The sequence below is a fragment of the Leptodactylus fuscus genome, chromosome 1 (genome assembly GCF_031893055.1).
Source record: "Leptodactylus fuscus isolate aLepFus1 chromosome 1, aLepFus1.hap2, whole genome shotgun sequence".
NCBI classification, from domain to species: Eukaryota; Metazoa; Chordata; class Amphibia; order Anura; family Leptodactylidae; genus Leptodactylus; species Leptodactylus fuscus.
In genome coordinates, this window is record NC_134265.1 from 235921652 (window position 1) to 235947057 (window position 25406).

A 25406-nucleotide genomic window follows, 5' to 3' on the forward strand; every position below is an offset into this window, starting at 1 on the left:
GCCCAAAGGATATGATGTTATATGGCTTGTGAAGCAGAAGTTGCAATTACGGAGTGCTCCTGCCGCTTCAAACGGCTGATCGGTGCCAGGCTCCCGTGGATATTCAGTTCATGACTTGACATGTCAAGGACTTAGCAATTAATAGGTTCTGGAAAACCCCTCTAAACTCAACATTACACAATAAGTCTTTTAAATGGGTTTTTCAATCGAGGCCACAACTGTGGTAGCCATTGTATCCAAAAGAACGTGTAGACATGGGTGGCACTACTCACACAGAGATATACATCTGTACGGGAGACAAAAAAAAACGCTGAATGTGGTGGTGCTCTAAGTCCAGAAAAAAGTATAATATGAAAAAATAAGAAGAAATTACTTGGCACTCACCAAAAGTAGCGTAAAAAGTTGAAACTTTATTGAAGAACGTCCATACAAAGTTGAAAAGCGGGAGGAAGCACGCTCAGCAACCGGGCGACAGCTGTTTCGTACGAGCTTGAAAAAGTATATTTTGTATACGAAACAGCTGTCGCCCGGTTGCTGAGCGTGCCTCCTCCCGCTTTTAAACTTTGTATGGACGTTCTTCAATAAAGTTTCAACTTTTTACGCTACTTTTGGTGAGTGCCAAGTAATTTCTTCTTATTTTTTCATATTATACTTTTTGTGGTAGCCATTGTACCCACATTTCTAAAAAGATGATGTTGGGGAAAGCAATGATTGTGTGGTGTTGTAGGACTGACCCCTTGTTCTCACAGGCTATACGCTGGCATCAGAAGTGTAAGATAGCGGCTTATTCCCATGTCACCCCATTGAGAACATATGATCAAGCAGAGTGTGACTGTGTATGAGAGGTGGTAGGCAGGAACTGTATTCAGTTAAGGTGAATGGCTGTAAGATGCTCTTATTAAAAGGCACATCCTGAGAACACAGAATATCTTGCCCACATACATAGAAGACTTACCTCATCTACAACAACAAGGCCTAATTCAGTGATACGTTGTGTTTCAATCAGTGAGTTTACAAGACTGTGACCTTTTTCAATGGTTGCAATATAGAGAGATTTTTTTGTTCTTCTTTTTGTAGGGGGAAATCTTCCTTTGCTGCCAGCATACTCCTCTATTAAAAACTCCAGCTCCACACCAAAACTGGACAAGCCGCGAACCTTGCAAAGGAAATTAACTATCAGTTATTTTTGTGAAAGTTTTGTAAAGATTCATGTATGCTAGTTAAGACTAAACGGGTGGTCTGAGACCCCAAATGTTTTGGATACTAACTATATATATCTGCTGGAGGGTCGTCAGTTATCTGGTCGATAGGGGTCCAACTCCCACATCAAACAGCTGATCCGGCTGGAAGAAGCTGTACACATTGTAAATAACTAGAAACAGCCGTGCTCCTATTCAAGTGAATGGGAGCAACATTGCAGTTTCCTCGTCCACCACTAAAGAGCTGTACACTTTAGTAAGGGAGCGTTCACACTACCGTCGGTGTCCGACAGCTAGTGTCCACTGCTAATGTCCGTTCAAAATCTTGCGCGGACATTAGCATCGAACATGTGACATTTTGCATTGATTTAAATGGATATCGGGTGTGTTCTTTTAGGGCTAGTTCAGACGTGGTGCGCCCGCGCAGGTCAAAACCCGCCTGCCACGACCATCGCGGTCACGGCTTTCCCCTCCTATGTCGGCTCAAATGAATGAGCCGACATAGGAGGGTGCTGCCTGAAGAAAGGACATGTCGCTTCTTTTCTCCACTAGCAGGATTTTGAAGTGAAATCCGCTGTCAAAATCTGCCCCTTTGGTCACGTGTGAACGAGCCCTTATAGTCCGTGTCTGTCCTTAACTGTCCGTTCCCAAAGATGTCCGACTTTTCAAGCGGACAGCAAAAACCTACATGTCGGGATTTAATGAAGAAGCTAACACAAAATCAAAATCTGGCCACTAAAACAAAACTTACCTTTTCCTGTACAATAGCTACATAAGGCAAGATCATCAGTACATCCCTTTTTCTGCACAGAAGTTCCTGAAGTATTACAATTTCTGCAACAAGAGTTTTACCACCACTTGTAGGTAGGGAGTAAATCAAGTTCTTCCTCTGTCGTAGAGATTCCAAAGTTAGGCATGTGTGCTGCCAGTCTGAAAAATATACACTAAATATTATAGCTGTTAAAAAAAAATCCAATTACTCCATAACACAGTGCAGTCATCTTTCACAAAATGTTGTACATATTCACAACTAGTACTGCATGGGGTGGTGGAGGGACATGTAAAAGAAAAAATTTACAGCTAGCAAAAACTACAATGCATTTTTTACTGCACTACCAGTATGTTTAAATACACCCTTCAGGCTAGTTTCAAATCTGCGTTCAGGTTTCCGTTCGGGGGTCCGCTTGGGGATCTCCTGAACGGAAACCTAATCCACATAAAAAAAAGGGGTCTGCATGGTTTCTGCACCAAAAATGCGGAGAGAAAAATGCTGCTTGCAGCGCTTTTCTCTCCGCATTTTTCATGCGGAGAAGGGAACAGAATCCCCAAACACAGATGTGACCAGAACCTAAGAAGAATAATTGTTGCAATTACTTACTGTCAATATCATGAATTAAAAACTCAATTCTATGTACAATAACCAACAAAAATGTGCCAGAAATAAAATGTGAAATATAGAATATCCTACTCAAAAAAGCTGATCAAATAGTCCAAAAGTCAGACAGAATACAGAGCTAGGCAAGAATACTTTTGGGCCTTTGCACCAAACTTTATAGCTGTAGGAGGCAGAGAAGTGTCTTCCTAGTATAAGAAATGTTTTTCAGGAGTTGCCCTATAGTAATAAACTTGCAAATTCCTACTCAAGACATCATGGTACTTTTAAAAGGCATCACAACACAGAAGACTCCATTTACCATATAATTTTTTAATGCCTTTATACTGTTCAATAAGGTCAGCGACTTTGCTGGGTAAACCATAAAAGGGACCCAAGTCAATTTCAGAGGAGGTTTCCACAGCCTTTTGAGCAACTTCAAGTTCCTCCATAATAGTGTTTTCTTTCATTTGCACAGTCCTAGAGATTTGAGGTGTATGTACTTTAGCATTCCCAGCCATTGTGTTCTTAAGACTGTCCCGTAGACTTTTCCTTTTTCCATCTTTTGGATTTGTAAGAGAAGCAGTGGTTGTATATACATCACCTACTCGATCAATGCTGCACAAATTGTATGTTTGTTCAGTATTTGTTGCAGTATCAGAATTTTGTTTTGCATCTTCATAAGAAAGCTGTGAACAAGGAATATCGTCAAATAAATCCTCAGTTAAATGTTTTGAATCATGATTTCCTGAAGTAAACAATACATCTTCCTTCAGTTTTTTTGTCAACTCTTCTTGAACAGTGGACTTAGAGGGGTTGTCCTGTGTGTCAGTCACAGGTATACTGTTTGCCGTCTGCTGATTACAATTTTCTAAGTAATCCATCTGTGCAAGCAAAGATGGGTCCTCAGCAAAGCTGTCATATTCTCCAAAGAGGTCATCATCGCTGTCATAGTCCTTAACAGAAAAAAAATAAAACAATAAATTTACTTTCAAAACATATATATATAAAAAAAAAAAAAAAAAAAAAAAAAAAAAAAAAAAGGTTCTACCGTGTTTCCCCAAAAGTGAGACATCCCCTGAATATAAGACATATTGCAGTTTCTTATAGGGTAAGAAATATAAGGTGTCCCCTGAAAATAAGACGTAGCGGTCTAGCAGATGTTGCATACACTGTCACATTGCCACACCACCCCCAACGCCCTCCTCCCCACTAACATTAGCGCTATCTGATTAAATAAGCAAGTTCTTACCCAAAGCATTACAACCACTTCTGCCTTCAGGGAACGCTAGGCAGACTGTTCTGTGTCTGCTGCCGCTGCGCTGTGTCCACTGTCCCTGCTGCTGTGGGATGAGCTAGGACAGGCCCGCTGTGCATACACTGAGCATCACATGCAGCGGGGGTCCACTCTCACAGCTTATCTCACAGAAACAGGGACAGTGGATACAGCGCAGCGGCGGCAGGAGCACGCTCTCTTGTGCGCACATGGAGCACTGTGCACAGCGTTCCCTAAAGGTATCAGTGGCTGTAATGCTTTACTTCATATGTTCTTAGCCCAGCAAATATATCTCATGGGTAAGAACTTGTTTTTTTTAATCAGATAACACTAGTGTTTTGCGGGTGGAGCAGGAAAAATAAGACATCCCCCAAAAATAAGACATAGCACATCTTTAGGACCAAAAATTAATATAAGACACTGTCTTATTTTCGGGGAAACATGGTATAATAATACATCAAAAGTTCAGAATCAGTCATGTTGTAATGTTTTTTCATAAGGACTGAGGCTTCATATACAAAAAAACTTAAAGGGAGTTTGTCACGGAAGCCCAGCATATTAGTCCAGGCCACAGATAGGTTAAAGTCACCTGAATGAAGAATTTTTCCTGTTTTTGTCAATATGCAAATGGTGCTACCAGTGCTCCAAGGAGGTAAACAGCAACACCCTTGTTGCTACAATGAGCTCACTGCATATTCACAAAAACAACATTTCATAAGGGACACACAAGATTTGATTCAGGTGACCCTAACCTGTTTATCTGCAGGATGGGTTGATATACTGGGTTCTAGTGACAGATCTCCTACAAGTATACTATAGAGTTCAATGGGTCCATATGCAACCTAACAAATTCAGATGTCACTTGGGTGTCCCATGGGCTCTAACAGGCAACAGAAAACAGGGGTACAATACTTCAGAGGTTATCTTTGTACAGAAAACGGCTAGATGAAAATATTGTAAATTCTGGTATTCATATCCTACCTGTTGGGAAGAACATCCTTTATTCGTCTCTTTAATACAATCATCTAAGTTATGGGACTCAGATGTTATGTTCATCTCCTCTATTCCACTTGGCTTCTTTTTAACTGGTGTGTAAAGGCTATGTCCCAAAGGAAGACTTCTTTTCCTTACTGGTGGCCGCCTCTGAACTTTCAGTCCACCAGTTTCCATCACAACATGAATTAAACCATGCTATGACTTGGATATTATATCTGAAAAAATATTCACTATGGTCCCCGGGTAAAAACATGAGATCCAGTCTACAAGTTCCTTGAAATTATTATAATGTCTTGGAATCCACAGGAACCTTAAATTCTATTTTACAGAAAACATGCATTTGTGGTGAAAGTTTCTTCTCTTTGGATGAACAGACATGAAAGGAAGCATAACACCTTGTACTCTCATAGTAATCGTCACATATCTTAATTTTCTCCACAACTTGCAATGCAGAAGTCTAAAGAAGATAAAAAAAAAGAAAGTTATTAGTTGTCTAGAAACCTAATGCAGGGGAGTTCAAATCCCAAGAGTCAGTTAGACAACATACCTAGAAATGTACTTACTGGTGCCTAGATTTGCAAGGTTTCTTTAGTAGGGTCTGTCAAAGTTTGGATTGTGCCCTGGAAGGATAAACCTAGTTATTACAGTCCATATTCCCTTGCAGCAGAAAAGTGGTGTTTAAAATTTGCATAATTTAGTGCTATACTTTTTTGTGTGGGACTTAAAGGGGTATTCCCACATCGCATACTTACCAGTCTTCGTTGCTGTAAATTCTTCTTTCTTCCGGCTTTGTTGCGTCATTGGTGGGCGGCGTTACATATGCAAAGCCAACGACGAGATGCCGCTCGCCCTGCATGCACGCTCATAAACCAGTCTAGCCTTCACAATGCGAATACAGACCCGGCATCCGCCTCTCTCTATTACAGCGGGTGCCGGGTCTGTATTCGCATTGTGAAGGCTAGACTGGTCTATGAGCGTGCACGCAGGGCCAGCGGCATCTCGCCGCTTGGCTTATGCATATGTGAATATGTGATCCGACATCCGCTGTAATAGAGAGGCGGATGCCGGGGAGTGTAGACGCCGGCATAGATGCCAGCAACATCGCTATGCTTCTGCCCTGCATGAAGCCAGCAGCAGCAGAAGCGATGCTGTTATTCCGCTCCTGTCCTGGCTCTTCCCTGCCTTGATCTTCTGTTCTTCTGGCGGGTTTGGTTCAAATCTCGCATGTGTGCAGTACTGCGCACGCTCTGGAGCCATTTTTTAGTAGTTCTAAGATCCCCTTAGAACTACGCGAGTGTACTGCGCATGCACAGTACGCTCGCAATCCTCTTCATTCCGGAAGAACAGAAGATCAAGCCGTAGAAGAGCCAGGACCGGAGGGCGTGACAGCAAGATAACGTCAGACAGTGCATGACCGCCCACCGTGCACGGGTAATAGAGATGAGTGAACACTATTCGAAACAGCCGTTTCAAATGGCATGCTCCCATAGAAATGAACAGAAGCGTCCGGCGTGTCCATTCACTTCTATGGGAGCGTGCTATTTGAAACGGCTGTTTCGAATAGTGTTCGCTCATCTCTAGATCATTTGCATATTCATTTTTAGGGTATTATTTTAAAATGGGGGGGGGGTAAATAAGATTAGCGGTGCCCGAATACCCTTTTGAAAGGCTATTCAGGCATATGTGGGGCTCTATCAGCATAATCAGGCTATTCAGGCACTGTAAATGTTATATTAAACTACCCCCCCCCCCCCCCCCCCCCCGTTTTAAAATAAAACCATAAAAAAGAATGTTATCTACTTACGCATCATGCATTCAGGGTGCACCGTCTTCTTCATCCACGCCTCTTCATCCTCCGACGTCCTCCGGTCCCGTCCTCCTCTGGCGCTCGCGAGCGGACAATGATATAAAAAAATGGCCTGGGCGCCTGCGCAGTAGCATACGGCTTCTATTACAGCTACTGCGCAGGCGCCCAGGCCATTTTTTTATATCAGTGTCCGCTCGCGAGCGCCGGAGGAGGATGAGACCGGAGGAAGAAGAGGCGTGGATGAAGATGAAGACACACCCTGAATGCCCGCCCAACGTGCACGATCCGTAAGGGGGGGGGGGGGTAGTTTAATATAACATTTACGGTGCGTGAATAGCCTTTTTAAAGGACCTTTCATCAGATTGGGCACAGGCAGTTCTATATACTGCTGGAAAGCTGACAGTGCGCTGAATTCAGCGCACTGTTGGCTTTCCCGATCTGTGTCCCAGGTAAAGCGCTATCGGTCCCGGTATCGTAGCGCTTTACAGTCAGAAGGGCGTTTCTGACACTTAGCCAGGGACGCCCTTCTGCCCAGCAGCGCCTATCGCACTGTACTGTGGAGCAGGGAGGAACGCCCCCCTCCCTCTGCTCACACAGCTCGTCCATAGACTAGTATTATTACGGTACCGGGACCGATAGCGCTTTACCAGGGGCACAGATCGGGAAAGCCGATCAGCCGGTCAGCTTTCCAGCAGTATATAGACCTGCCTGGGCCCAATCTAATGAAAGGTCCTCTTTAAAACCAGGCGTGGAGACTTCCCAAAGGTAAAGTACAATAGAAAAAGATTCACACCTGTTCTGTGTTTTCAATGTATACCTGGTTTTGGCAAATCAGAACACCCTAAGCTGCATAGGAAGCACTTCCATGCCGCAGCTCTTCTTATAGGACACATCTGTGACAGGGAAGGGTCAGAGGTGGAGCAGTTTCCTCTCCTATGTTCTCCATCATATGGCTGGAAGGGCATGCTTACCAATGACTAGATCTGACAGGTTGATACATTTCGTTTACAGTCTGACATTCTCATTAATAAAAGGCAGTGAGGTTTATCTATGCAACTACAAGCTTTCTCTAATGAAACTGCAAACAGTGGGGGCGGATATATAGATTCCCAGCCCACCATGGTCTCACATACAGACTATATAGCAATGTAACTGGAGGCACTCTAACTACAAACTGGTCAGATGAAGTGGCCGTGCTGCGGGCAGGAATTGATTCTGTGCATTGTTTCACGGCCTAGGGGACTGTATGCATTACATTGTTATACAAACAGGCGCAGCAGTCCGCAGCTGCTATAACGTACGTTACCTCACGTTTCTGTTGCTTTTTTTTAATCAATACGTGTATGGCCGCTCTTAACCAGTAGTCCCGAAGTAGACCCAGTTCTAACATGAGTTTATTTGAATCTTTCTGGCAGAATACTACGCATGCTCCTACCAACCCTTTAGCCGGCGTGGACTGATGACGTAAGACACCATGGAGGAGCCATTTTTCATTTGGGAATATAATATCTATACTCTAATTTAGGCACTCGTATAACTCGTATAATAAAGCTGCACGGTTATGTCATATGTCACGTGACTAGGTCCGTTTATTCAGCTGTAGTATTCAAGATCATATTGGTGGTTCATGTTGTTGTCACTTTCAGGATACGGAACTATAATGTAGGGCGCAGTGTTGTGAGTCGAGCCGGTGAGGTGACAGGACGGGACAGGCATTTGCTTCCTCTCCTTCTGCAGGTCACAGACTATAGTGTGGAGTAGGATGCTGCTGGTCAGGTTACTGCGGGGTGCTGTGCTGAAGCGGCATCAGCTGCCAGGATTGTGCACCTCCTCCTCAGTACACAGCACAGGTAAGAGCTGCTACAGGCACACACAGTGACATGTATGAGCCCTCTCTATGTCTGCATCAGAAGCTAGAAAGTAACTAGTGCCAATGGACTACTACTATAATTATTGTCTGTTGTGGCACAGCCTTTTTAAAGGGGGTGTCCAGGCTATTTTATATGTATTTATTTTGATTAGGCCAAGGGAAGTGAAAAATAAAATAACAAAAAACAAATTAACCATACTCTCCTGTCCCTGGTGCTCCGGTGTCTCCCAGCGCCGTCCTGCAGCTCTGTTGTTTTCTTCCAGCAGAAGTCCCCGCCACATGTGATGACTGAGGCAAATAAGCGGCCTCAGCGAAGAACACGCGACGTCTCTACCTGTGATGTCCCTGGCTTCCTTCTGTAATCCAATCAGTGGAAGCAACACGAAACGTCACAGCTGACAATGACTTCCAGCTAAAGAAGACAGCTGAGCAGCACGACCGGACCTCCAATCATTACACTCTGGTGTCTCTTCTCTGCAGTTTTGGTTCAGACATGTTTGGTCCGAACGAAACTACAAATATTGTTCGAACTGAACCGAAATAACCACCGTGAACAAAATCACGTCGTTTATCCTGGTTGATTTGTTTTGGTTATTTTATTTATTTAGCTTACTTATATAGCGCCGTCATATTCCGCAATTGCCCAAGGTTAGTTTCAGCAGTCAGACCCCTACTGATCAGCTATATCTATTCTATGGATAGATGATACATGCTCTTTGTGGAATAGCCCATTTAAGTTTGCAATGATGCCTTAAAGGGGCTCTATCAGCAAAATCATGCTGATAGAGCCCCACATATGCGTGAATAGCCTTTAAAAAGGCCATTCAGGCACCGCTAAAGTTATATTAAACTAACCCCCCCCCCCCCCCCCCGTTTTAAAATAAAACCCTAAAAAAGAATGTTATCTACTTACGGATCGTGCACTGTGGGCGGGCATTCAGGGTGCGCCGTCTTCTTCTTCCACGCCTCTTCTTCCTCCGATGTCCTCTGGTCCCGTCCTCCTCCGGCGCTCGCGAACTGACACTGATAAAAAAAATGGCCTGGGCGCCTGCGCAGTAGCCGTAGTAGAAGCCGCATGCTACTGCACATGCGCCCAGGCCATTTTTTTTTTATATCAGTGTCAGTTCGCGAGCGCCGGAGGAGGACGGGACCAGAGGACATCGGAGGAAGAAGAGGCGTGGAAGAAGAAGACGGCGCACCCTGAATGCCCGCCCACAGTGCACGATCCGTAAGTAGATAACATTCTTTTTTAGGGTTTTATTTTAAAACGGGGGGGGGGGGGGGGGTAGTTTAATATAACTTTAGCAGTGCCTGAATAGCCTTTTTAAAGGCTATTCACGCATATGTGGGGCTCTATCAGCATGATTTTGCTGATAGAGCCCCTTTAAGAACTCTACCAGGATGTACCAAATATGTATTTGATATGTATTATTTAATTGATCTATTTATTTTTTCTAGCAACCCCAGACAGTAACCATGCTGCACTTGAAGATTTGGTAATTATAAACATTTCCTATTATAGAAGTATAGTTTTTATCTATGTATTAATATCATTTTTTTCTGGTGATCAGTAGTTTCTCTCACAAAAGTTCCTAGGACCCGGGGAACTTTTGCTGCCAGCCTTTATTTTGTATCATTGGTGGCTCCTTAGGGTATGGTCACACTGAGAAATTTGGTGCAGCAGGAAGTTGAAGTTGATTTGGTGTGTTTTCTGAAATTTTACTCCAAAATCTGCCTCCCATTCATATCAATTGGAGTTTCAGGGAGAATCCACCTGAAGAACAAGCAGGACACTTCTGTTTCCCATTGAAATGAATGTAAGGCAGATTTCAGGTAGAATTTCAAGCTGATTTAGAGACTCTTTAAACGGCGGAGATGAAAAAGGAATTTGATCCTAACTCCAGTCTTGGCTGTTTTCACTTGTGGATTGGGCCAATTCCTCTTAGCCTAATCAGTGGAGTGTTTCGCACCAGGGGTTATTATTATTTATTATGCTTACTTATATAGCGCCATCATATTCCGCAGCGCTTTAAAGATATTGTTAGTCACTGTCCCATACAGGGCTCACAATTTACATTCCCTATCAGTATGTCTTTGGTGTGTGGGAGGAAACCCACGCAAACACGGGGAGAACATACAAACTCCTTGCAGATGTTGCCCTTGGCAGGATTTGAACCTAGGACTCAGCACTGCAAGGCTGCAGTGCTAACCACTGAGCCACCATGCTGCTCTGCATTTGAATCAACTGCAGATACTGTGGCAAGATCTAGCGGATTCTTATTTTTTTTAGCATCCTTATTTGATCTCTGCCTCCCTTAGAATTACATTGAGAGGCAGATTCAGCGCCTATCTAGTGCTAATAATGAGACAGAATCCTCGTTAAAGGGATTCAATCATTAAAACTGCATTTTTTCTCGCTAACACATAGGAATAGCCTTAAAAAAGGCTATTCTTCTTCTACCTTTAGATGTCTTCTCCATGCCGCCGTTCCGTAGATATCCCGGTTTTCATCAGTATGCAAATCAGCACATGTGCAATCAGCCCTGCCACTACTGGTTCGGGCAGAGCTGACTGTGCATGCCCGGGCTGCCATTTTGCGGTGGTTTGCTACACGATGCTGTTTGTGGTTCAGAGGAGAAAGAGGCCGAAAGAGGACTGAATTTCCTGTTTTACTATCCCTTTAATTTTTTCTATTAATGACAGCTGATCTTCAAAAATAAATAAATAAATACATTTGTACATCACTGAGGAAACTGGCTTTTTACTGGAGGATGTTTTTTTGCAAAACTTTCATAACTAGCCTTCTTTTTGAGAATAAGGAGGGACAGCCTTAGCTTCTTTATCTTAGAAAAATACATAGTAGGCGAAAGGTAAGGATTCCGTCTTAATTAGAGATGAGCGAGTACTGTTCGGATCAGCCGATCCAAACAGCACGCTCGCATAGAAATGAATGGACATAGCCGGCACGCGGGGGGTTAAGCGGCCGGCCGCCGTCAAAGCGGAAGTACCAGGTGCATCCATTCATTTCTATGGAGCGTGCTGTTCGGATCGGCTGATCCGAACAGTACTCGCTCATCTCTAGTCTTAAAGGGGTTGTCCCATCACAAGGATCCTATCTATACTGCTTGTTAATGTGGATGTAAGACTTTTCCTAAATACATTGCTTCAGCAAAACTGCTTTGTTTGTCCACTATCTTACTTTATTCAATTCTTTGTGGCCACAGCCCTGACTTAGCTGCTTATGAGTCAAGTGATATATCGGCTGCTCTCAGGGGGGAGGGAGGAGGGGCTAAGTGCAGGGAGCGAGCCTGTGTATCTAGCTATTCCTGTGTCTACACCACACATGTGACCTAGCTCCTGCTATCAGATAGAGGAGAGGAGCTGCTTTCATTTCTTCTGTTCTCCCAGTTATCAGGCTAGCTAATTCAGTTGTGTTCATTATGGCAGAGACAGGCAGTCTCTGTATGTAACACAGAATGGAGCTGCTCCTGCCTGTACTTCATAGTCCAATATGGGTGGGCGGAGCTACATGTGAATTTGGGGGCAGAGCTAAACGGCAGGTTGCATGTGAAACCCCGCCCACCAAATGATGCAAGAAACCAGGAAGAAAGAAGATTTTACAGCAGTAAAGACTGGTGAGTATGTGACGTGGGAATACCCCTTTAATATGTGACAACCCGTAGCCAGAATACTTACTGGTTCAGGAGCCACAGATCTGGGGGGATATTTAAAGAGGACCTTTCATCAGATCGGGCACATGCAGTTTTATATACTGCTGGAAAGCTGACAGTGTGCTGAATTCAGCGCACTGTCGGCTTTCCCGATCTGTGCCCGGTGTAAAGTGCTGTCGGTCCCGATACCGTAGGGCTTTACAGTCAGAAGGGCGTTTCTAACACTTAGCCAGGGACACCCTTTTGCCCAGCAGCACCTATCGCTCTGTACTGTGGAGCGGGGAGTAACTCCCCCCTCCCGCTCCTGATAATACTCGTCTATGGACAAGCTGTGTGAGCAGAGGGAGGGGGCGTTCTTCCCCGCTCACACTGTACAGCGCGATAGGCGCTGCTGGGCAGAAGGGCGTCCCTGGCTAAGTGTCAGAAACGCCCTTCTGACTGTAAAGCCCTACAGTACCGGGACCGATAGCGCTTTACACCGGGCACAGATCGGGAAAGCCGACAGTGCACGGAATTCAGCGCACTGTCAGCTTTCCAGCAGTATATAAAACTGCATGTGCCCGATCTGATGAAAGGTCCCCTTTAAAGTTGCTACCGATGGCCAGGTGCCGTATTCCCTCACTAGGAACATCTCTTTCCTCCTTGCACCTCCTAAGAAAAGGAGGGAACACTGAGCTTTCATATCTCCTCTGTTGCTATGTGGTCCAGTGTGATTCGCACTCTCTGGGTGTCAGGAGACCCAACAGGGGATGCAACTCCCTTGGAGAACTGAGCAGCGTTATGGGGACACCATACTGGACGGTACACAACAAACCTCTGTCTGCCCTCTAATAAGAACAGGAAAAACACTGAAGAGGGATGTGAGGAGGGACTGTTTAATTTCTTGTGATTTTCCTGTGCCTAATAGGGGATGGAAATTCAGCTTCCTCATGACCGGTTCCCTTTTAAGTATTTTAAATATGATTACTTTATTTAATGGCTTCATAAAAAAAAACTTGACATTTGTCCTTTTCTATTACCGACAGCCGCAGAAAATGGAAAATCCTTATCAAGAGCCTCCAAAGAGATGTATTTTGTGCGGTATCCCAGTAGATTACAAGAATACACAGGTCTGTATTAGAAGCTTTAATATTGTAAGGACTTTTGACTGATAAAAATGATGTAAATGATTATAATTCAGTATTTTGTTGAAATATGTGGCTTTGATGAAAGAGATATAGGTATCTTTCCATAGGTAAAACAAAAAGCAGTAAATTAAACTTTGAACTAGTAACCTAATCTTAATTTGTGATACTGTGGGTTCATTGTGTCTAGGATATCAGGGCTGGACCTTTAAAAGGGGTTGTCCAGGGTTGTGTGTGTGTGTTTTTGTTTTTTTTGTTTTTCATTTTAAATATGGCCTATCTTCCTGGATAAGCCATTACTATATGATTGATAGAGAACCTTACCCCTGGACCAATCATCTGTATGGAGTCGCTTTCGGCTGGACTTCATTGGGAGCCGCTGCAATGAAGACGCCAGGCAGCTAGATAATGGAGAGAGATTTCTGCTTCCAGCTCCATATGGTTTAAAGGAAGCACACTTTAAGCAGCTCCCTACAGGTGACCGGTGTGGGCCTTCAGGTGATCATGTGTCAGCCTCCTGTTCATGGTCTGAGGATCGGCCTTAAAAACAATAAGGCCGGACAACCCCTTTAAAGCTAGCACAGTCAATGTTGGTGCTTCGGTATGCTAGTGTCCACTCCTGCACATACATACTTTCGGATAACTTTTTATTTTCTGGCAGCATTTGTGTCATAATTATTGTAATATAATTTATAATTTATTAACAAATATTGGCTACTTTTTTGTGAAATTCTTCATTATTTTCACTTTTTTTTTTCATTGTGTCTCTATTGATATCTGTCCCTGCTTCTCATTATGTATGAAGTAGGGGCTGCGTCAAGTGAAGCCAAAATGACGGTGTGGGGAGAGTTCCTTCAAATGACTATCTCTGGCATTATAAAACGTAGAAACTTTATTTTGGTGTCATACGAAGAGGAGAATCATCATTAATGATGTGGTTCTACCTTTATGATTTACAGAGAGAACACTGGTTGAAAACAAAGTCAGGGTTGATGTATCTATAGTTGTGAGCTACGTTTTAAAGGGGCTCTGTCATTGGGAAAAGTCATTTTTAGCTAAGCACATCCTTGCATAGACTTTAGAAAGGCTATTCCGCACCTATCTTTAGTATGTAAATTGCCTCAGTGGTTATTGAATGAGCCTGTTTTTATTCATATGCTAATTAGCCTCTTGGTGCACCCTGGAAGTCTCATTGTGCACCCTCTGCCTATTCTTTCCTATACATTTGTACAGCACAGATTGCTGCTGATGACTTCCTGCTTCCTGTTTGCACACACAGATAGGAGGGAATAGGAGACAGGAGTGCTGCTGGGAACTTCCTGTGCTGGCTGGAAGCTAATTAGCATATGAATAAAAACGGGCTCATTCAAACACCACTGAGGCAATTTACATACAAAAGGCATGTGTGGAATAGCATTTCTAAAGGCTATGCAAGGATGTGCTTAGTTAAAAATGACTTTTCCCAATGATAGAGCCCCTTTAATATCCCAATCCTGACTGTGTTGTGTATAGAGCCTGGTACACAGCCTGATACTCTATACACCATGAGAAAATGAGAAGTAGGGTACAGCTCTCAATAGAACGGCAAAGAGTGAAATGCAGGATTTCACAGAAAGGAGACAAAATTTGTTAAAAGAATATAAGAGAAATTATTAGGCTAGGTTCATATGCATTGGAACCTCTGTAAGAGACTATTCTACAGATTCCTTCTAAAATCATGGGAGGACAATTCTCTCTGCCAGCTTCAGTATAAAACCAGCGGAAAGCTTAAGGACCCCATTATAATCCATGGGTGACCACTTTTTTTTAGACTAATGCTTGTGTGAACCTAGCGCTATATATATTTGGCAACACATCTACAATATATGATTTACTCATTTATCTTTACTGTTAGAAATTATTTTTACAAAGTTTGACATCAGTTACCCTTCTATCATAGCTCCTGTCTCAGTTTGTTTCACCTCACACTGGTCGCATTTACGGAAGGCATATAACAGGTATGGATCTGCACTTATTTTTGAAACATTGTGAACTGTGCCTTAGTGTGGAAACACTTTCTGCAGTATGAATTGTACAAAAGGTTATCCCCATCTCCATATACTTCCCATGTAGTAATAAGGGAAGAGAATATGTTAGGTTATGTACACACTGTGCTTGAGCCTGCTATTGATCGTATATGAGCAAGATGTATTCATCTGATGAAGATTTTTTTGATGAATGTCATACCCTACTGGCATTCATCACCCAAACTAAACAGAAACCAGACAGTATACTTGTTGTGGTGGTCTTCTATATAGGAATTTGCAGTCTGCAATTGCTATCACAGCTTTCAGTCACATATAGAACATTATTTTAGGATACTGTGATTTTACAAGGAAATTTCTATTTTCCTTTCCAGCAGAATACATCCCTGTTTTCCCTGCTGTCACTTCTTCTGGGCAGCCGGCATCTCCTCTTCGTGACGGGTGACAGATTGCCAGCATGTGCAGTAGAGTTAGTACACACTACTGCGCATGCCAGTGTTCCTGCTCTGTAGAGCAGGCATGGGCGAGTCGTCTGGCACCTACGCGAAGTGCCGGAATCTAGCGCCATTCATATTATACTGTGAAGGGGCCACTGTGGTGTATTATACCGTTTATGTATTTGTGTGTATATATTTACCAAATGTCAAAAAAAGCATGAAGAAGGAATTGTTGCCCTGAAGCTTTCTCAGTGTGTCTGTAATGATGATATACAGAAGTCATTATAAGAGCTATTTCACACGGGCTAAAATGGTCAGGATTTTGACGCGGAATCCGCCTCAAAACAATAGAGTCCTATGTGTTCTGCTAGCGGTTTGTTTTCTTCCGCTAATGGGAAAAAAAAGCGACATGACCTTTCTTCAAGCATATTCCGCCTGAAAAAAACAATAAGAGTCAATGGGAGGCGAAAATTGCGGAATTGGCAAAAAACGCGACCAAAACCTCAAGGCGGTTTGTTGTGTCAAAAATCGCCTGATGACATCCGGAGCAGATTTTTCCCTAACAAAATTCCTCGACACCTTGTGAACTAACCCTGATATATAGAGCCAAAGGAGAAGGTTAGTGACTGAGCAAGAACTAGTAGTCTAAAGCTGGCTGCTGAGGGTGTAGTGAGCAGGTAATTTAGGGAAACAGGAAGAGGGAGTGCATCAGCTCTAAGTGCAGCTCAAGGAATCATTGGAGCTGAAGTAAAGGCCCAGAACATAGAGGTGCATATGTAAACTAATGCAGAAGGTGCCAGGAGCTCCCAGAAGTCACTGCTAAAGTTTTTGGGTGCATTTATTAGCCTATTTATAGCACTAAGACCTTTTTTTCTGAAAATTATTTTTTTCCCATCAAACCCCTTTAAAGAGGACCTTTCATCAGATTGGGCACAGGCAGTTCTATATACTTCTGGAAAGCTGACAGTGCGCTGAATTCAGCGCACTGTCGGCTTTCCCGATCTGTGCCCCAGGTAAAGCGCTATCGGTCCCGGTACCGTTTTACAGTCAGAAGGGCGTTTCTGACAGTTAGCCAGGGACGCCCTTCTGCCCAGTAGTGCCTATCGCGCTGTGCTGTGAGAGCGGGGAGGAACTCCCCCCTCCCTCTCCTGATAATACTCGTCTATGGACGAGCACTGTGAGCAGAGGGAGGGGGCGTTCCTCCCTGCTCCACAGTACAGCACGATAGGCGCTGCTGGGCAGAAAGGCGTCCCTGGCTAACTGTCAGAAACGCCCTTCTGACTGTAAAGCGCTACGGTACCGGCACCGATAGTATATAGAACTGCCTGTGCCCAATCTGATGAAAGGTCCTCTTTAAGCTATTTCTGGCACTACCATTGAAATGATTGGGAGGGATAGTGTGATTTCTGCGGCTGCTGGTATTTCTTCAATGGGAGCAAAACAAAGTACCTTAAGATTAATGGATGTGTGTTTCATGGACTTTCATTGGGGTTCATTGTAGCGTGCCCGTGATGTAGATCAAAACAATGGCATCTGCAGTGGACGACCCAGCACAAATGTGAACACAGTCTTACTATTGCACTGTTATTTCTTCCACAGGGCTATGTGGTGTAAAACAAAAAGCTGTATCAAAAGCCATTAAAAGGGCAACCATTATGGGTAAGATGATGTTTGTGTTTTTTGTTTTTAATTTTTCTATATCGTCATAACAAAATCCACATGAAATTTTATTTGTGTTCCAGGGTTTATGCCTGTCACATACAAGGACCCTGCCTACCTCAAAGATCCAAAGATTTGTGATGTTTAAAAAAAAAAATAATAATAATAAAGGAATGTTTTGCTAATATGTGTGAATATTTATTAAGCTTGGAAAACACAACAGCAGCCTTTTTAAAAGCTTTTATATATTTACTTCATTCACTACTAATATCAGCAAGGTCAAATGAACTGATCATAAATTATCCATTCACATAGTTAAACTCCTATGTAGGCACAATCCAGGAAAATACCAATAACTTTAGTATATTTGAGTGCTAAAAAGAAAATAAAATGGTTACATTGAATAAAATAAAATACAATTATTTTTAAACAGAAAAGGAAGAATAGAGATAAACATCTCATGACCTGAACACTCCCACTTTTTACTAAGTTCTTAAAACGTCGGGGACTTTGAACCCATCCAATCCATTTTTAAGGGCTCGGAATCGTCCGTTTCTGTGCCACTACTGAACAGTATTTTGTTGTTGGTGCTGCTGTTCTGTCGTGTGGTTCTTAAACTAGTCTTCCGTTGAGGTGGTCTTTTTCGCTTTCCAGTTTTCTGCATAGAGGCTTTGGGGAGGTCACTCTGTTGTATTATTAAGGTAAGATTATTTAGGTCATAGAGCTTATGGCTGACATCACAGATATGTGGTATTATCTCCCCATTTAATCCCAGGGAAGTGGACTGTAGAACAGCAGAATTAGGGAAGAACTTGTGTAAAGCTTGACAAAGGAAAACATTTTCTTCAGGACTTGCAGATGTTATCTCCCCTAAAATACAAATGTAAAATATTATTCAGTTTCTAGAGCAAGTGCTGCAAATATAAGCCTTGAACTCGATAATGTAATTATTCTCATAGTGTTACTTATGAAGGGGGATGGGCAGGTAAAAATTTGCTTCTGGCATACTCGAAGAGATTTTTCATCTTCCATATAACACTAAGGTTGCTATGGATATAAATATCACTGGTAGAAATCATTGTCAGGATTGGGATAGCTCTGGAAATAACATGAGTAAAGCCTTCATGTCATATGAAAGATGAATATCTTTCATTTGACACCAGAAACAAGTTTCTATGTTTTATAATGCCTAAGGTATAAAAAAAGGTTTGAAGTGATCTTCTCCCACATTTTTTTTCTCTTCAAAGCACACATAAGAAATGCAGAATTTCACAGAAAAAAAGCCAAAATTTAATAAACTATATAACAACTGCCAGAAAAATCAAAAAGTTTGAAGATATTCTTTAACCAGAACAGTCCCAGTTCAGCTACAAGCACGGTAAGATAGCTGGGGTTCATGTGAATAAAATGCTTTCTGCTCCCTGATTTGTTTGTCTATGGTCACATCCCACACTCCCTCAGCATCTGATAAAGACAGTGATAAGTCAGTCCTGCTTGTGCAGGTCAGTGAGAATAAGAAAGATACGGGGAATAGAAGAAGCATAAAGCAAGTGTCATGGGATGCACAGGAGCTGAGCATACAAGCAGCTGAAGAGATGGAAAAGGTACTAAAATCATGGAAAACATCTTGGTTGCATAGTATTGAGCTTACTTTGGGTTTATATCTGTGTGTCTACAGCTCCAGATCAACTGTAGATAAAACTTGTCCCATGGTCTAGTTTCTCTGTTAAGCAATAAAATGCAATCTATTGTTCCCCATTATCAACCATTTCAGTCAGCCGAGTGTGGTCCAGGTATTACAGTATGTTTGGCAGCATTTCCAAACTCACTACATTATAGTAATTCATGATGCTATAAGTTCCAGTCTGATTGTCAAGTCTGTTCTGGTCTACTGTCATAAACTGAATTGAGTCTGACAGTAAGCTTCCAGGCGAACTGAAACTCACAACATCAAGGATCTACAGTTCATCCAAGAAAAGCAGCTGTCATGTATACCATATTACCTGGACCACACACAGCCAGCTGAAATGGCGCTTAAATGAATAATCAAAGTTAATTTACATTATATGACTTTTTTGGGTTTCCTGTGTTTTTGTTTTTTTTCATGCCAAAAATGAAAACACAGTGGCATGGTGAACATAGCATTACTCAGATATACAACATTGCCTTCTGCTTGAGCTGGCTCCAAAACTAATCTCATAAAAGTAACTAAATCAACTAAATTTCTGTAACTCTGCAGTTAGTTGTTGATCTGAATGCTTAAAACTATAGCCACTATAAAATTGTAAACCATTACCTTCTTTACGAAGCTGCCGCTTCTCAGCTATTTGCTTCTTCAGCTGCTTAACTTGTTTCAATAGTCTTTCTACACAACTTTCACTTTCTGCTACACGACCACAGGTTTCCTGGATAGAGAAAAGATTACAAAAAAATTATAAACATTGCTTGTAAAAGAGAATATACTATTAAACTAGCTTGTTCTTTATTAATATAAAGAAAGGTTTTTTGGGGGAAAATAAGTGACAGATTTTACTGTTTGTTTTTGTGAGCCAAAGTCAGGAGTGAATTTAACTGAAGGAAAACATTTCTTTTATTTTTTACATTCCTTTTCAAGCCACTGCTGGCTCAAAAAAATAAAATTGCAGGATAAACTTCACCAAAAAATGCTGTTTCCACAGCAGAAAGGGTTTTTTTTTTTCAAGTCGCCCCCAATGATCTGCCTGTCCCTACAGAGGTCAAAAGCCCCATTCTTTGTTTCCTCCCATCAGTGTTTCCTGTCCCTCCAGCTCTGTTTGCAGAGAGTAAAAAGTCTCTTCCCTTCATGGGGGAGATGTATAGTGTTTTTACTAACTTTAAAAGGATTCTATCTGAATGGTGTCCAAACTGTCTGTACTGTCCCGGAAGCCTCATTTTTTTTAATGTCTACAATAAAAAAATAAATATATATATATATATATATATATATATATATATATATATATATATATATATATATATATATATTGTCCTTCGTGGCCACCTTCCTTTTTTTTTTTTTTTTTTTTTTTTTTTGCTGAAGGTGGTTTCTTCCTTCCACACCACCGAGGATATTGTCTTACCATCTCTCTGCCCAATCAGGGCAAGCTGGGTCTATTTGTCTCTCAGTGACCACTTCTATCATTTGGTTACCTTCGTTCTGCTTGAGGGCCCTCACATGGGCCTGGCTGCCTCCATCTCCAGATGAATTCGGTTTGCTAACAGGGAGGCCTATATACTCAAGGATAGTCTGCTGCCTCTCCATGTGACTGCCCTTTCATGAGAGCCTTCAGAGCTGCCTGGTCTATTCGGCATCAGGTTTCCACTTCCCAGGTCTACAAAGCTGCCACCTAGACCTTTGTTCACACTTTTAACAAGTACTATCAGATCCAATCTGTGGTCACTGACTATGCCAGCTTCGGTTGTAAGGTTTTGCAATCAGCTGTGCATTAGGATGGCTGGAAGCCCCGCAGTCTTAAGATTCTTGAGAACCCGTAGGAGAAAAGTAGGGAACACTTACAGAAGGTGGAAATCCAACCAACAGATTGGAATAAAAACCCTGGGAACACTCTGAAGTCGTGATGGGGACAATGGCTCTTTGCTGCAAGAGTGGAAATGGCCTGAAGAAAGGCTGCCGCTCGAGTGGGGGGAAGGTGGCAAAGTGGATGGAAAAAATCTTTCATTTGGAACAAAAGAGAACTCTAAGGAGAAGCCGGTCAACACCACCTCTCAGTTCCAGGTGTCATCATTGCTGGCAAGCCAGACCTCCCAAACGTAGAGCATCCATTCCCATAACCAAGGAGCCCTGAGTGGGGGGAAGACCTTCAAGCAATGGAGGGCTTGGTTTGGGACATCCATGCAGATCTTGGCTTGAAAGAGGGCTTTTTGGAGAGGGAGTTCCAGGAATACTGTCCTCCAGAATGAGAGGTGTAGCCACGAAAGGAGCAAACACTCTGAGAATGCCAGCCACCCTTCTCCAGATACGGGAAAAGAGCACTTTCTCCCCCTGTAACTTCAGCAATGAGCATTTCTGTGCCCTTGCCAAAAAGCCGGCCCTGTTCCTCCTGCAAAAGGGGAAGAGTCATGACCACCTTCCTGGAGGTGGATTTCGTGGTCCACAAATGGATCTAAACTGTATGGTGGACAAAATGGCAAAATGAAGAGCTGTATTCAGGAAGCTTCGCAGAGGTACTTGTAAACGTTCAGGATTTGAAAGCTATCAGTTGGTTGTCCTGGAGAGGGGCTGTATTGGAGAAACCCTTCTAGAGCCAAGAAGCAGCGTAGGAAGGCCACAGGAAAGAACCACCTTGGCGAAAGAATCCACTCTCTTGTCGGGATTTCTGAGAGAGGCGGTGTGTGTTAAAGGCAGAATGGTAGACTTGGATGCCTAGCTATCACTGGGTCCACCACCACAAGTTCTAATCACTTGGAGACACACTGGTCTGGGAAGGGAAAGAGAATGTAGGTCTTCCTAATGCAAGACGGAATGGTGCGGCTGAAGCCATTGTTCCTTTAAAATATGGTGAAACACCCTATGGTTGAGGAAGACCAGAGGAGAGCGGTGCCTATGGCAGAAGGAGACATCCTCTTGAGAAGCAGGATCTGGTTTCTCTGAGAAGGGGTGGAATCTATTGGAGAGGGTGCAGGAGGGTACAGCACTAGCTTAGACGAAAGGCAGACAGAGCAGATGGCCTCAGTCTAGCCATATGATAACTTTTAGTTGTTTTGTTTGGGGACCAAGGGACAGGTTGGCTCTTAATAGGAGGACATAGCGGAGGGAGTCCAAGGAAAACAGGGTTAACCCAGGAGGAGGTTAACCTATCAGTCCACCAGAAAAAAGTCCTATTGCCAGAAAGGCTGAACAGAGAAGATTGCTCAGGTGCTCTCTCTCTCTCAAGAAGACAGAGTATCCCTGAGGAGCTTGAAGACTGCTGGAGAAGAAAGAAAAATAGGAAATAAAGTAAAGAAATTTCCTAAGAACTAAGGGTCTTTTCCGGCACAGTGCCAGGCGAGAGCTTTGGAAGGCCAACTAAGGCCTAAAAGAAGGTACCGGGGCCAGGAACAGGGATCCCCAATATAAAATGGGTGTCACCCACCCTTAATGATTGCCTTTTGGATGAGCGGTAAAGATGGGCCAGACTGCCGATGCTACAAGTTGGGGACTGGGTGACCAACGAGGCGCTCTTTGTAGAGCACAGTGGCGAACAAGTAATGTGGCATATGCCTGCATCTGAAAGAAAGAAAAATGATGCAAGACAGATCTGATTCAGTTCATGTCTCCCTATTACAGATAAGGGAGACACGACAGACCCTTAGCATAGTGTCTGTGGAGACGGTAGACCAGAGGAGAAGCCAACATATTTTTCTATTCCTAGTAGCCAGATTGATGCTCATGGTGCCATGTTCCTCAATGAAATCAGCGAGAAAATGGATTTTTGTACTTGCCATAAAACTCTTTTCTTGTACTCATTGGGGGGGGGACACAGATCTCAACCTTGTTTCTTCTTGTTCCTGCCCAGTGCGGTTTTGGTTTATTTTTGGGTTCAGGAAATGGTGGTGGTGTTGGGTCCATGTTGATTTTTTTTCATTATTTGCGTGTCTTTCCTCTTGCTGCAGTATAAACTGATTAGTATTGTGTCTGTGGTGAGAGTGGAGCCCAGAGGCAGAGCTGACTTATTTTGCTATTCCTAGTGTTAAACTTTTATCCAGGTCTATATGCAGCCAACTGCAGAACACCAAAGCTGAGCCTAAGGTATCTAATGCAGTCTTTGCACTGATTTAGCCCCATTTGGCCTTATCGCTGTTTTTTGTCTTGGAACCTGGACAAGATAGGGTAGGACTCACTAGCCTTATATTCCATAATGCTGCTCCTTCCTACATTTCCTCCCTCATCTCTGTCTAGCACCCAACCTGTGCTCAGAGCCTTCCACTCCCATATCCAAGACTTCTCCTACGTTGTACCACTTCTCAGAAATACTGTACCCTAAAGCATCAGATTAATTTAAAACTTTTACAGCTTCTAGCACACCCTGAAGACACATCACTTCAGGCAGCACTATCACAATTCCTTATCCAAATCTTTCTGCAGCTATACTGACCAGCTTCCCTGTCTCTGCTGAAGAAAAGCCTCCCTACAGCATGATGCTGCCACCACCATGTTTCACAGTCGGGATGGTATGTTCAGGGTGATGAGCAGCGTTACTTTTCCACTTTGCATTTAGGCCAAAAAGTAAACTTTAATCTCATGTGACCAGAGAACCTTCTTCTACAGGTTTGCTGTGTCCCCTATATTGATTGTGCCAAACTGCAACAGAATTTCTTATGTCTTTATTTCAACAATGGCTACTTTTTCATAAAGGCCAGATTTGTGGAGTGCACCACTTATAGATGTCCTGTGGATAGATTCTTCCATCTCACCTGTGGATGTCTGCAGTGTTAGGGTGCATTCACACTGAGTAAACGCTAGCTTATTTTGTAGAGTAAAATTACACTTGTAAATTTTGCTATCCCATTGACTTCAATGACATTTTACAGGCGTATTTTTACAGGCGTATTTTTTACAGGCGTATTTTTACACTTGTAAAAAAATATCATTGAAGTCAATGGGATAGCAAAATTTTTACTCTACAAAATAAGCTAGCGTTTACTCAGTGTGAATGCACCCTTAGAGTTAAGTCCTCCATCTTTGTATTTTGGCAGCCATCTTGTAATCTTTCACATATAAACTGTATAAGTATGTATTTTTTCTGCTTAAGTCAAGGAGGCCCTTTGTTAGACTTTAAGGAATGTGATAATGAACAGTAATACATAGGTTGCTAATCCTTATCTCTCAAGGGCCTCACTTTGAGAAGATGCAGCTGACTTTGTATATCTCTTACCTCCTTTACATGATGTATGGACACATAACCAACAAGAGTATTAATCTTATGGTATCTGGGCACTTTGTCATATTTTATGATATATGAAGGTCACTTAGAGTGTGCATAGACTTAGGGTCTATGAAGCATGTCATCTTATCTCTTTTGCCATGATATATACATATAGACATAGTCTGGGATGTTAGCTCACACATAAGTATTTTGAATCCTTCTTTGTTTCATGGGAAAGTCCATCCCAGTGTGGAAAGCTATAATGAGATGCAGATTATAATGAGCCTCAGCCAATAGTCATGTGCCAGGCTTGTCTTATATCTCTATGACCAATTATGTTGCACTGATTAGAATAGCCAAGCCAGCTCTTTGTCTGTAATGTATTTAAACTACCTTTTTCTTACAATAAAATCAGAACTCACTTGATACACTATCAGCTGCGTGTGTGTGTGTGGCTTCTCCAGGCCCAATGGGTGGTAGCCCATCTAGGCCTGTTAATTAATTATTAATTTGGAACTCTGCAACATACTCTTATGAGGACCTGTTAATGTCCCCGACAGCAGCTCCTCCAGAGTGACCATGGGCCTCGAGCTGTTAGTTTAGGTGGAAAACTATGTCTTAAAAGGTTTTCAGTTGTAGAATACTTTTTCTATTTTATTGGTTGAACAGTGCTCCTTGGTATGCTCAAAGCCTGGGATCTGTTTTTAGAACCTAACCCTGCTTGAAGCTTCTCCATAACTTTATCTCTGATATGTCTGGTGACTTCCTTGGTCTTCATGATGTTGTTTGTTCACTAATGTTCTCTAACATACCACTGAGGTCTTCATAAAACAGGTGTATTTACACAGAGACTAAATTACACAGTTGGACGCTTAACTAATTAAGTGACTTCTGAAGATAATGGATTGCTCTGTATTTTATTTAGGGATATGAGAGTACAGCAGGCTGAGTACTTTCACACGTCACACTCTTCAGATTTTTATTTGATTAAAATTTTGAAGACCATGTATCATTTTCGTTCAACTTCTCAATTATGTGCTGTTTTGTGTTGGTCTATCACTTAAAATCGAAATAAAATACATTTAAG

The 25406-nt window shown here is 42.6% G+C and overlaps 3 protein-coding genes across 3 annotated transcripts in view; 1 reads left to right on the plus strand and 2 right to left on the minus strand.

Moving 5' to 3' along the window:
• Nucleotides 1–7966, minus strand: part of HELQ (helicase, POLQ like) — a 34985-nt gene extending 27019 nt beyond the window's left edge. The window contains exons 1-5 of the mRNA XM_075284516.1: nt 7957–7966; nt 4829–5300; nt 2894–3527; nt 1951–2129; nt 956–1156 (exon numbers count right to left, since the gene is read on the minus strand). Coding sequence (XP_075140617.1) covers nt 956–1156; nt 1951–2129; nt 2894–3527; nt 4829–5017 — 1203 coding nt within the window. The 5' untranslated portion in view covers nt 5018–5300; nt 7957–7966. The remainder of the gene's footprint in view (nt 1–955; nt 1157–1950; nt 2130–2893; nt 3528–4828; nt 5301–7956) is intronic.
• A 213-nt stretch (nt 7967–8179) lies between these two features.
• Nucleotides 8180–17602, plus strand: MRPS18C (mitochondrial ribosomal protein S18C). Its single transcript, XM_075284552.1, has 6 exons — nt 8180–8500; nt 9979–10016; nt 13217–13300; nt 15255–15312; nt 17376–17435; nt 17519–17602. The coding sequence occupies exons 1-6, from the start codon at nt 8413–8415 to the stop codon at nt 17581–17583; spliced, it is 393 nt and encodes a 130-aa protein (XP_075140653.1). The 5' UTR covers nt 8180–8412; the 3' UTR covers nt 17584–17602.
• A 77-nt stretch (nt 17603–17679) lies between these two features.
• ABRAXAS1 (abraxas 1, BRCA1 A complex subunit) overlaps nt 17680–25406 on the minus strand; it is a 30939-nt gene continuing 23212 nt past the window's right edge. Inside the window, exons 8-9 of the mRNA XM_075264864.1 lie at nt 19732–19840; nt 17680–18305 (exon numbers count right to left, since the gene is read on the minus strand). Of these exons, the coding sequence (XP_075120965.1) occupies nt 17929–18305; nt 19732–19840 (486 nt within the window). The 3' untranslated portion in view covers nt 17680–17928. The remainder of the gene's footprint in view (nt 18306–19731; nt 19841–25406) is intronic.

What these genes read in the sequence shown, in the direction of transcription:
- MRPS18C (XM_075284552.1), top strand. Translation starts at nt 8,413, where the DNA reads ATGCTGCTGGTCAGGTTACTGCGGGGTGCTGTGCTGAAGCGGCATCAG. An exon ending in CTCCTCAGTACACAGCACAG is followed by an intron (nt 8,501 to 9,978) that starts GTAAGAGCTGCT and finishes TATTTTTTCTAG; the next exon opens with CAACCCCAGACAGTAACCAT. An exon ending in TAAAAGGGCAACCATTATGG is followed by an intron (nt 17,436 to 17,518) that starts GTAAGATGATGT and finishes TTTGTGTTCCAG; the next exon opens with GGTTTATGCCTGTCACATAC.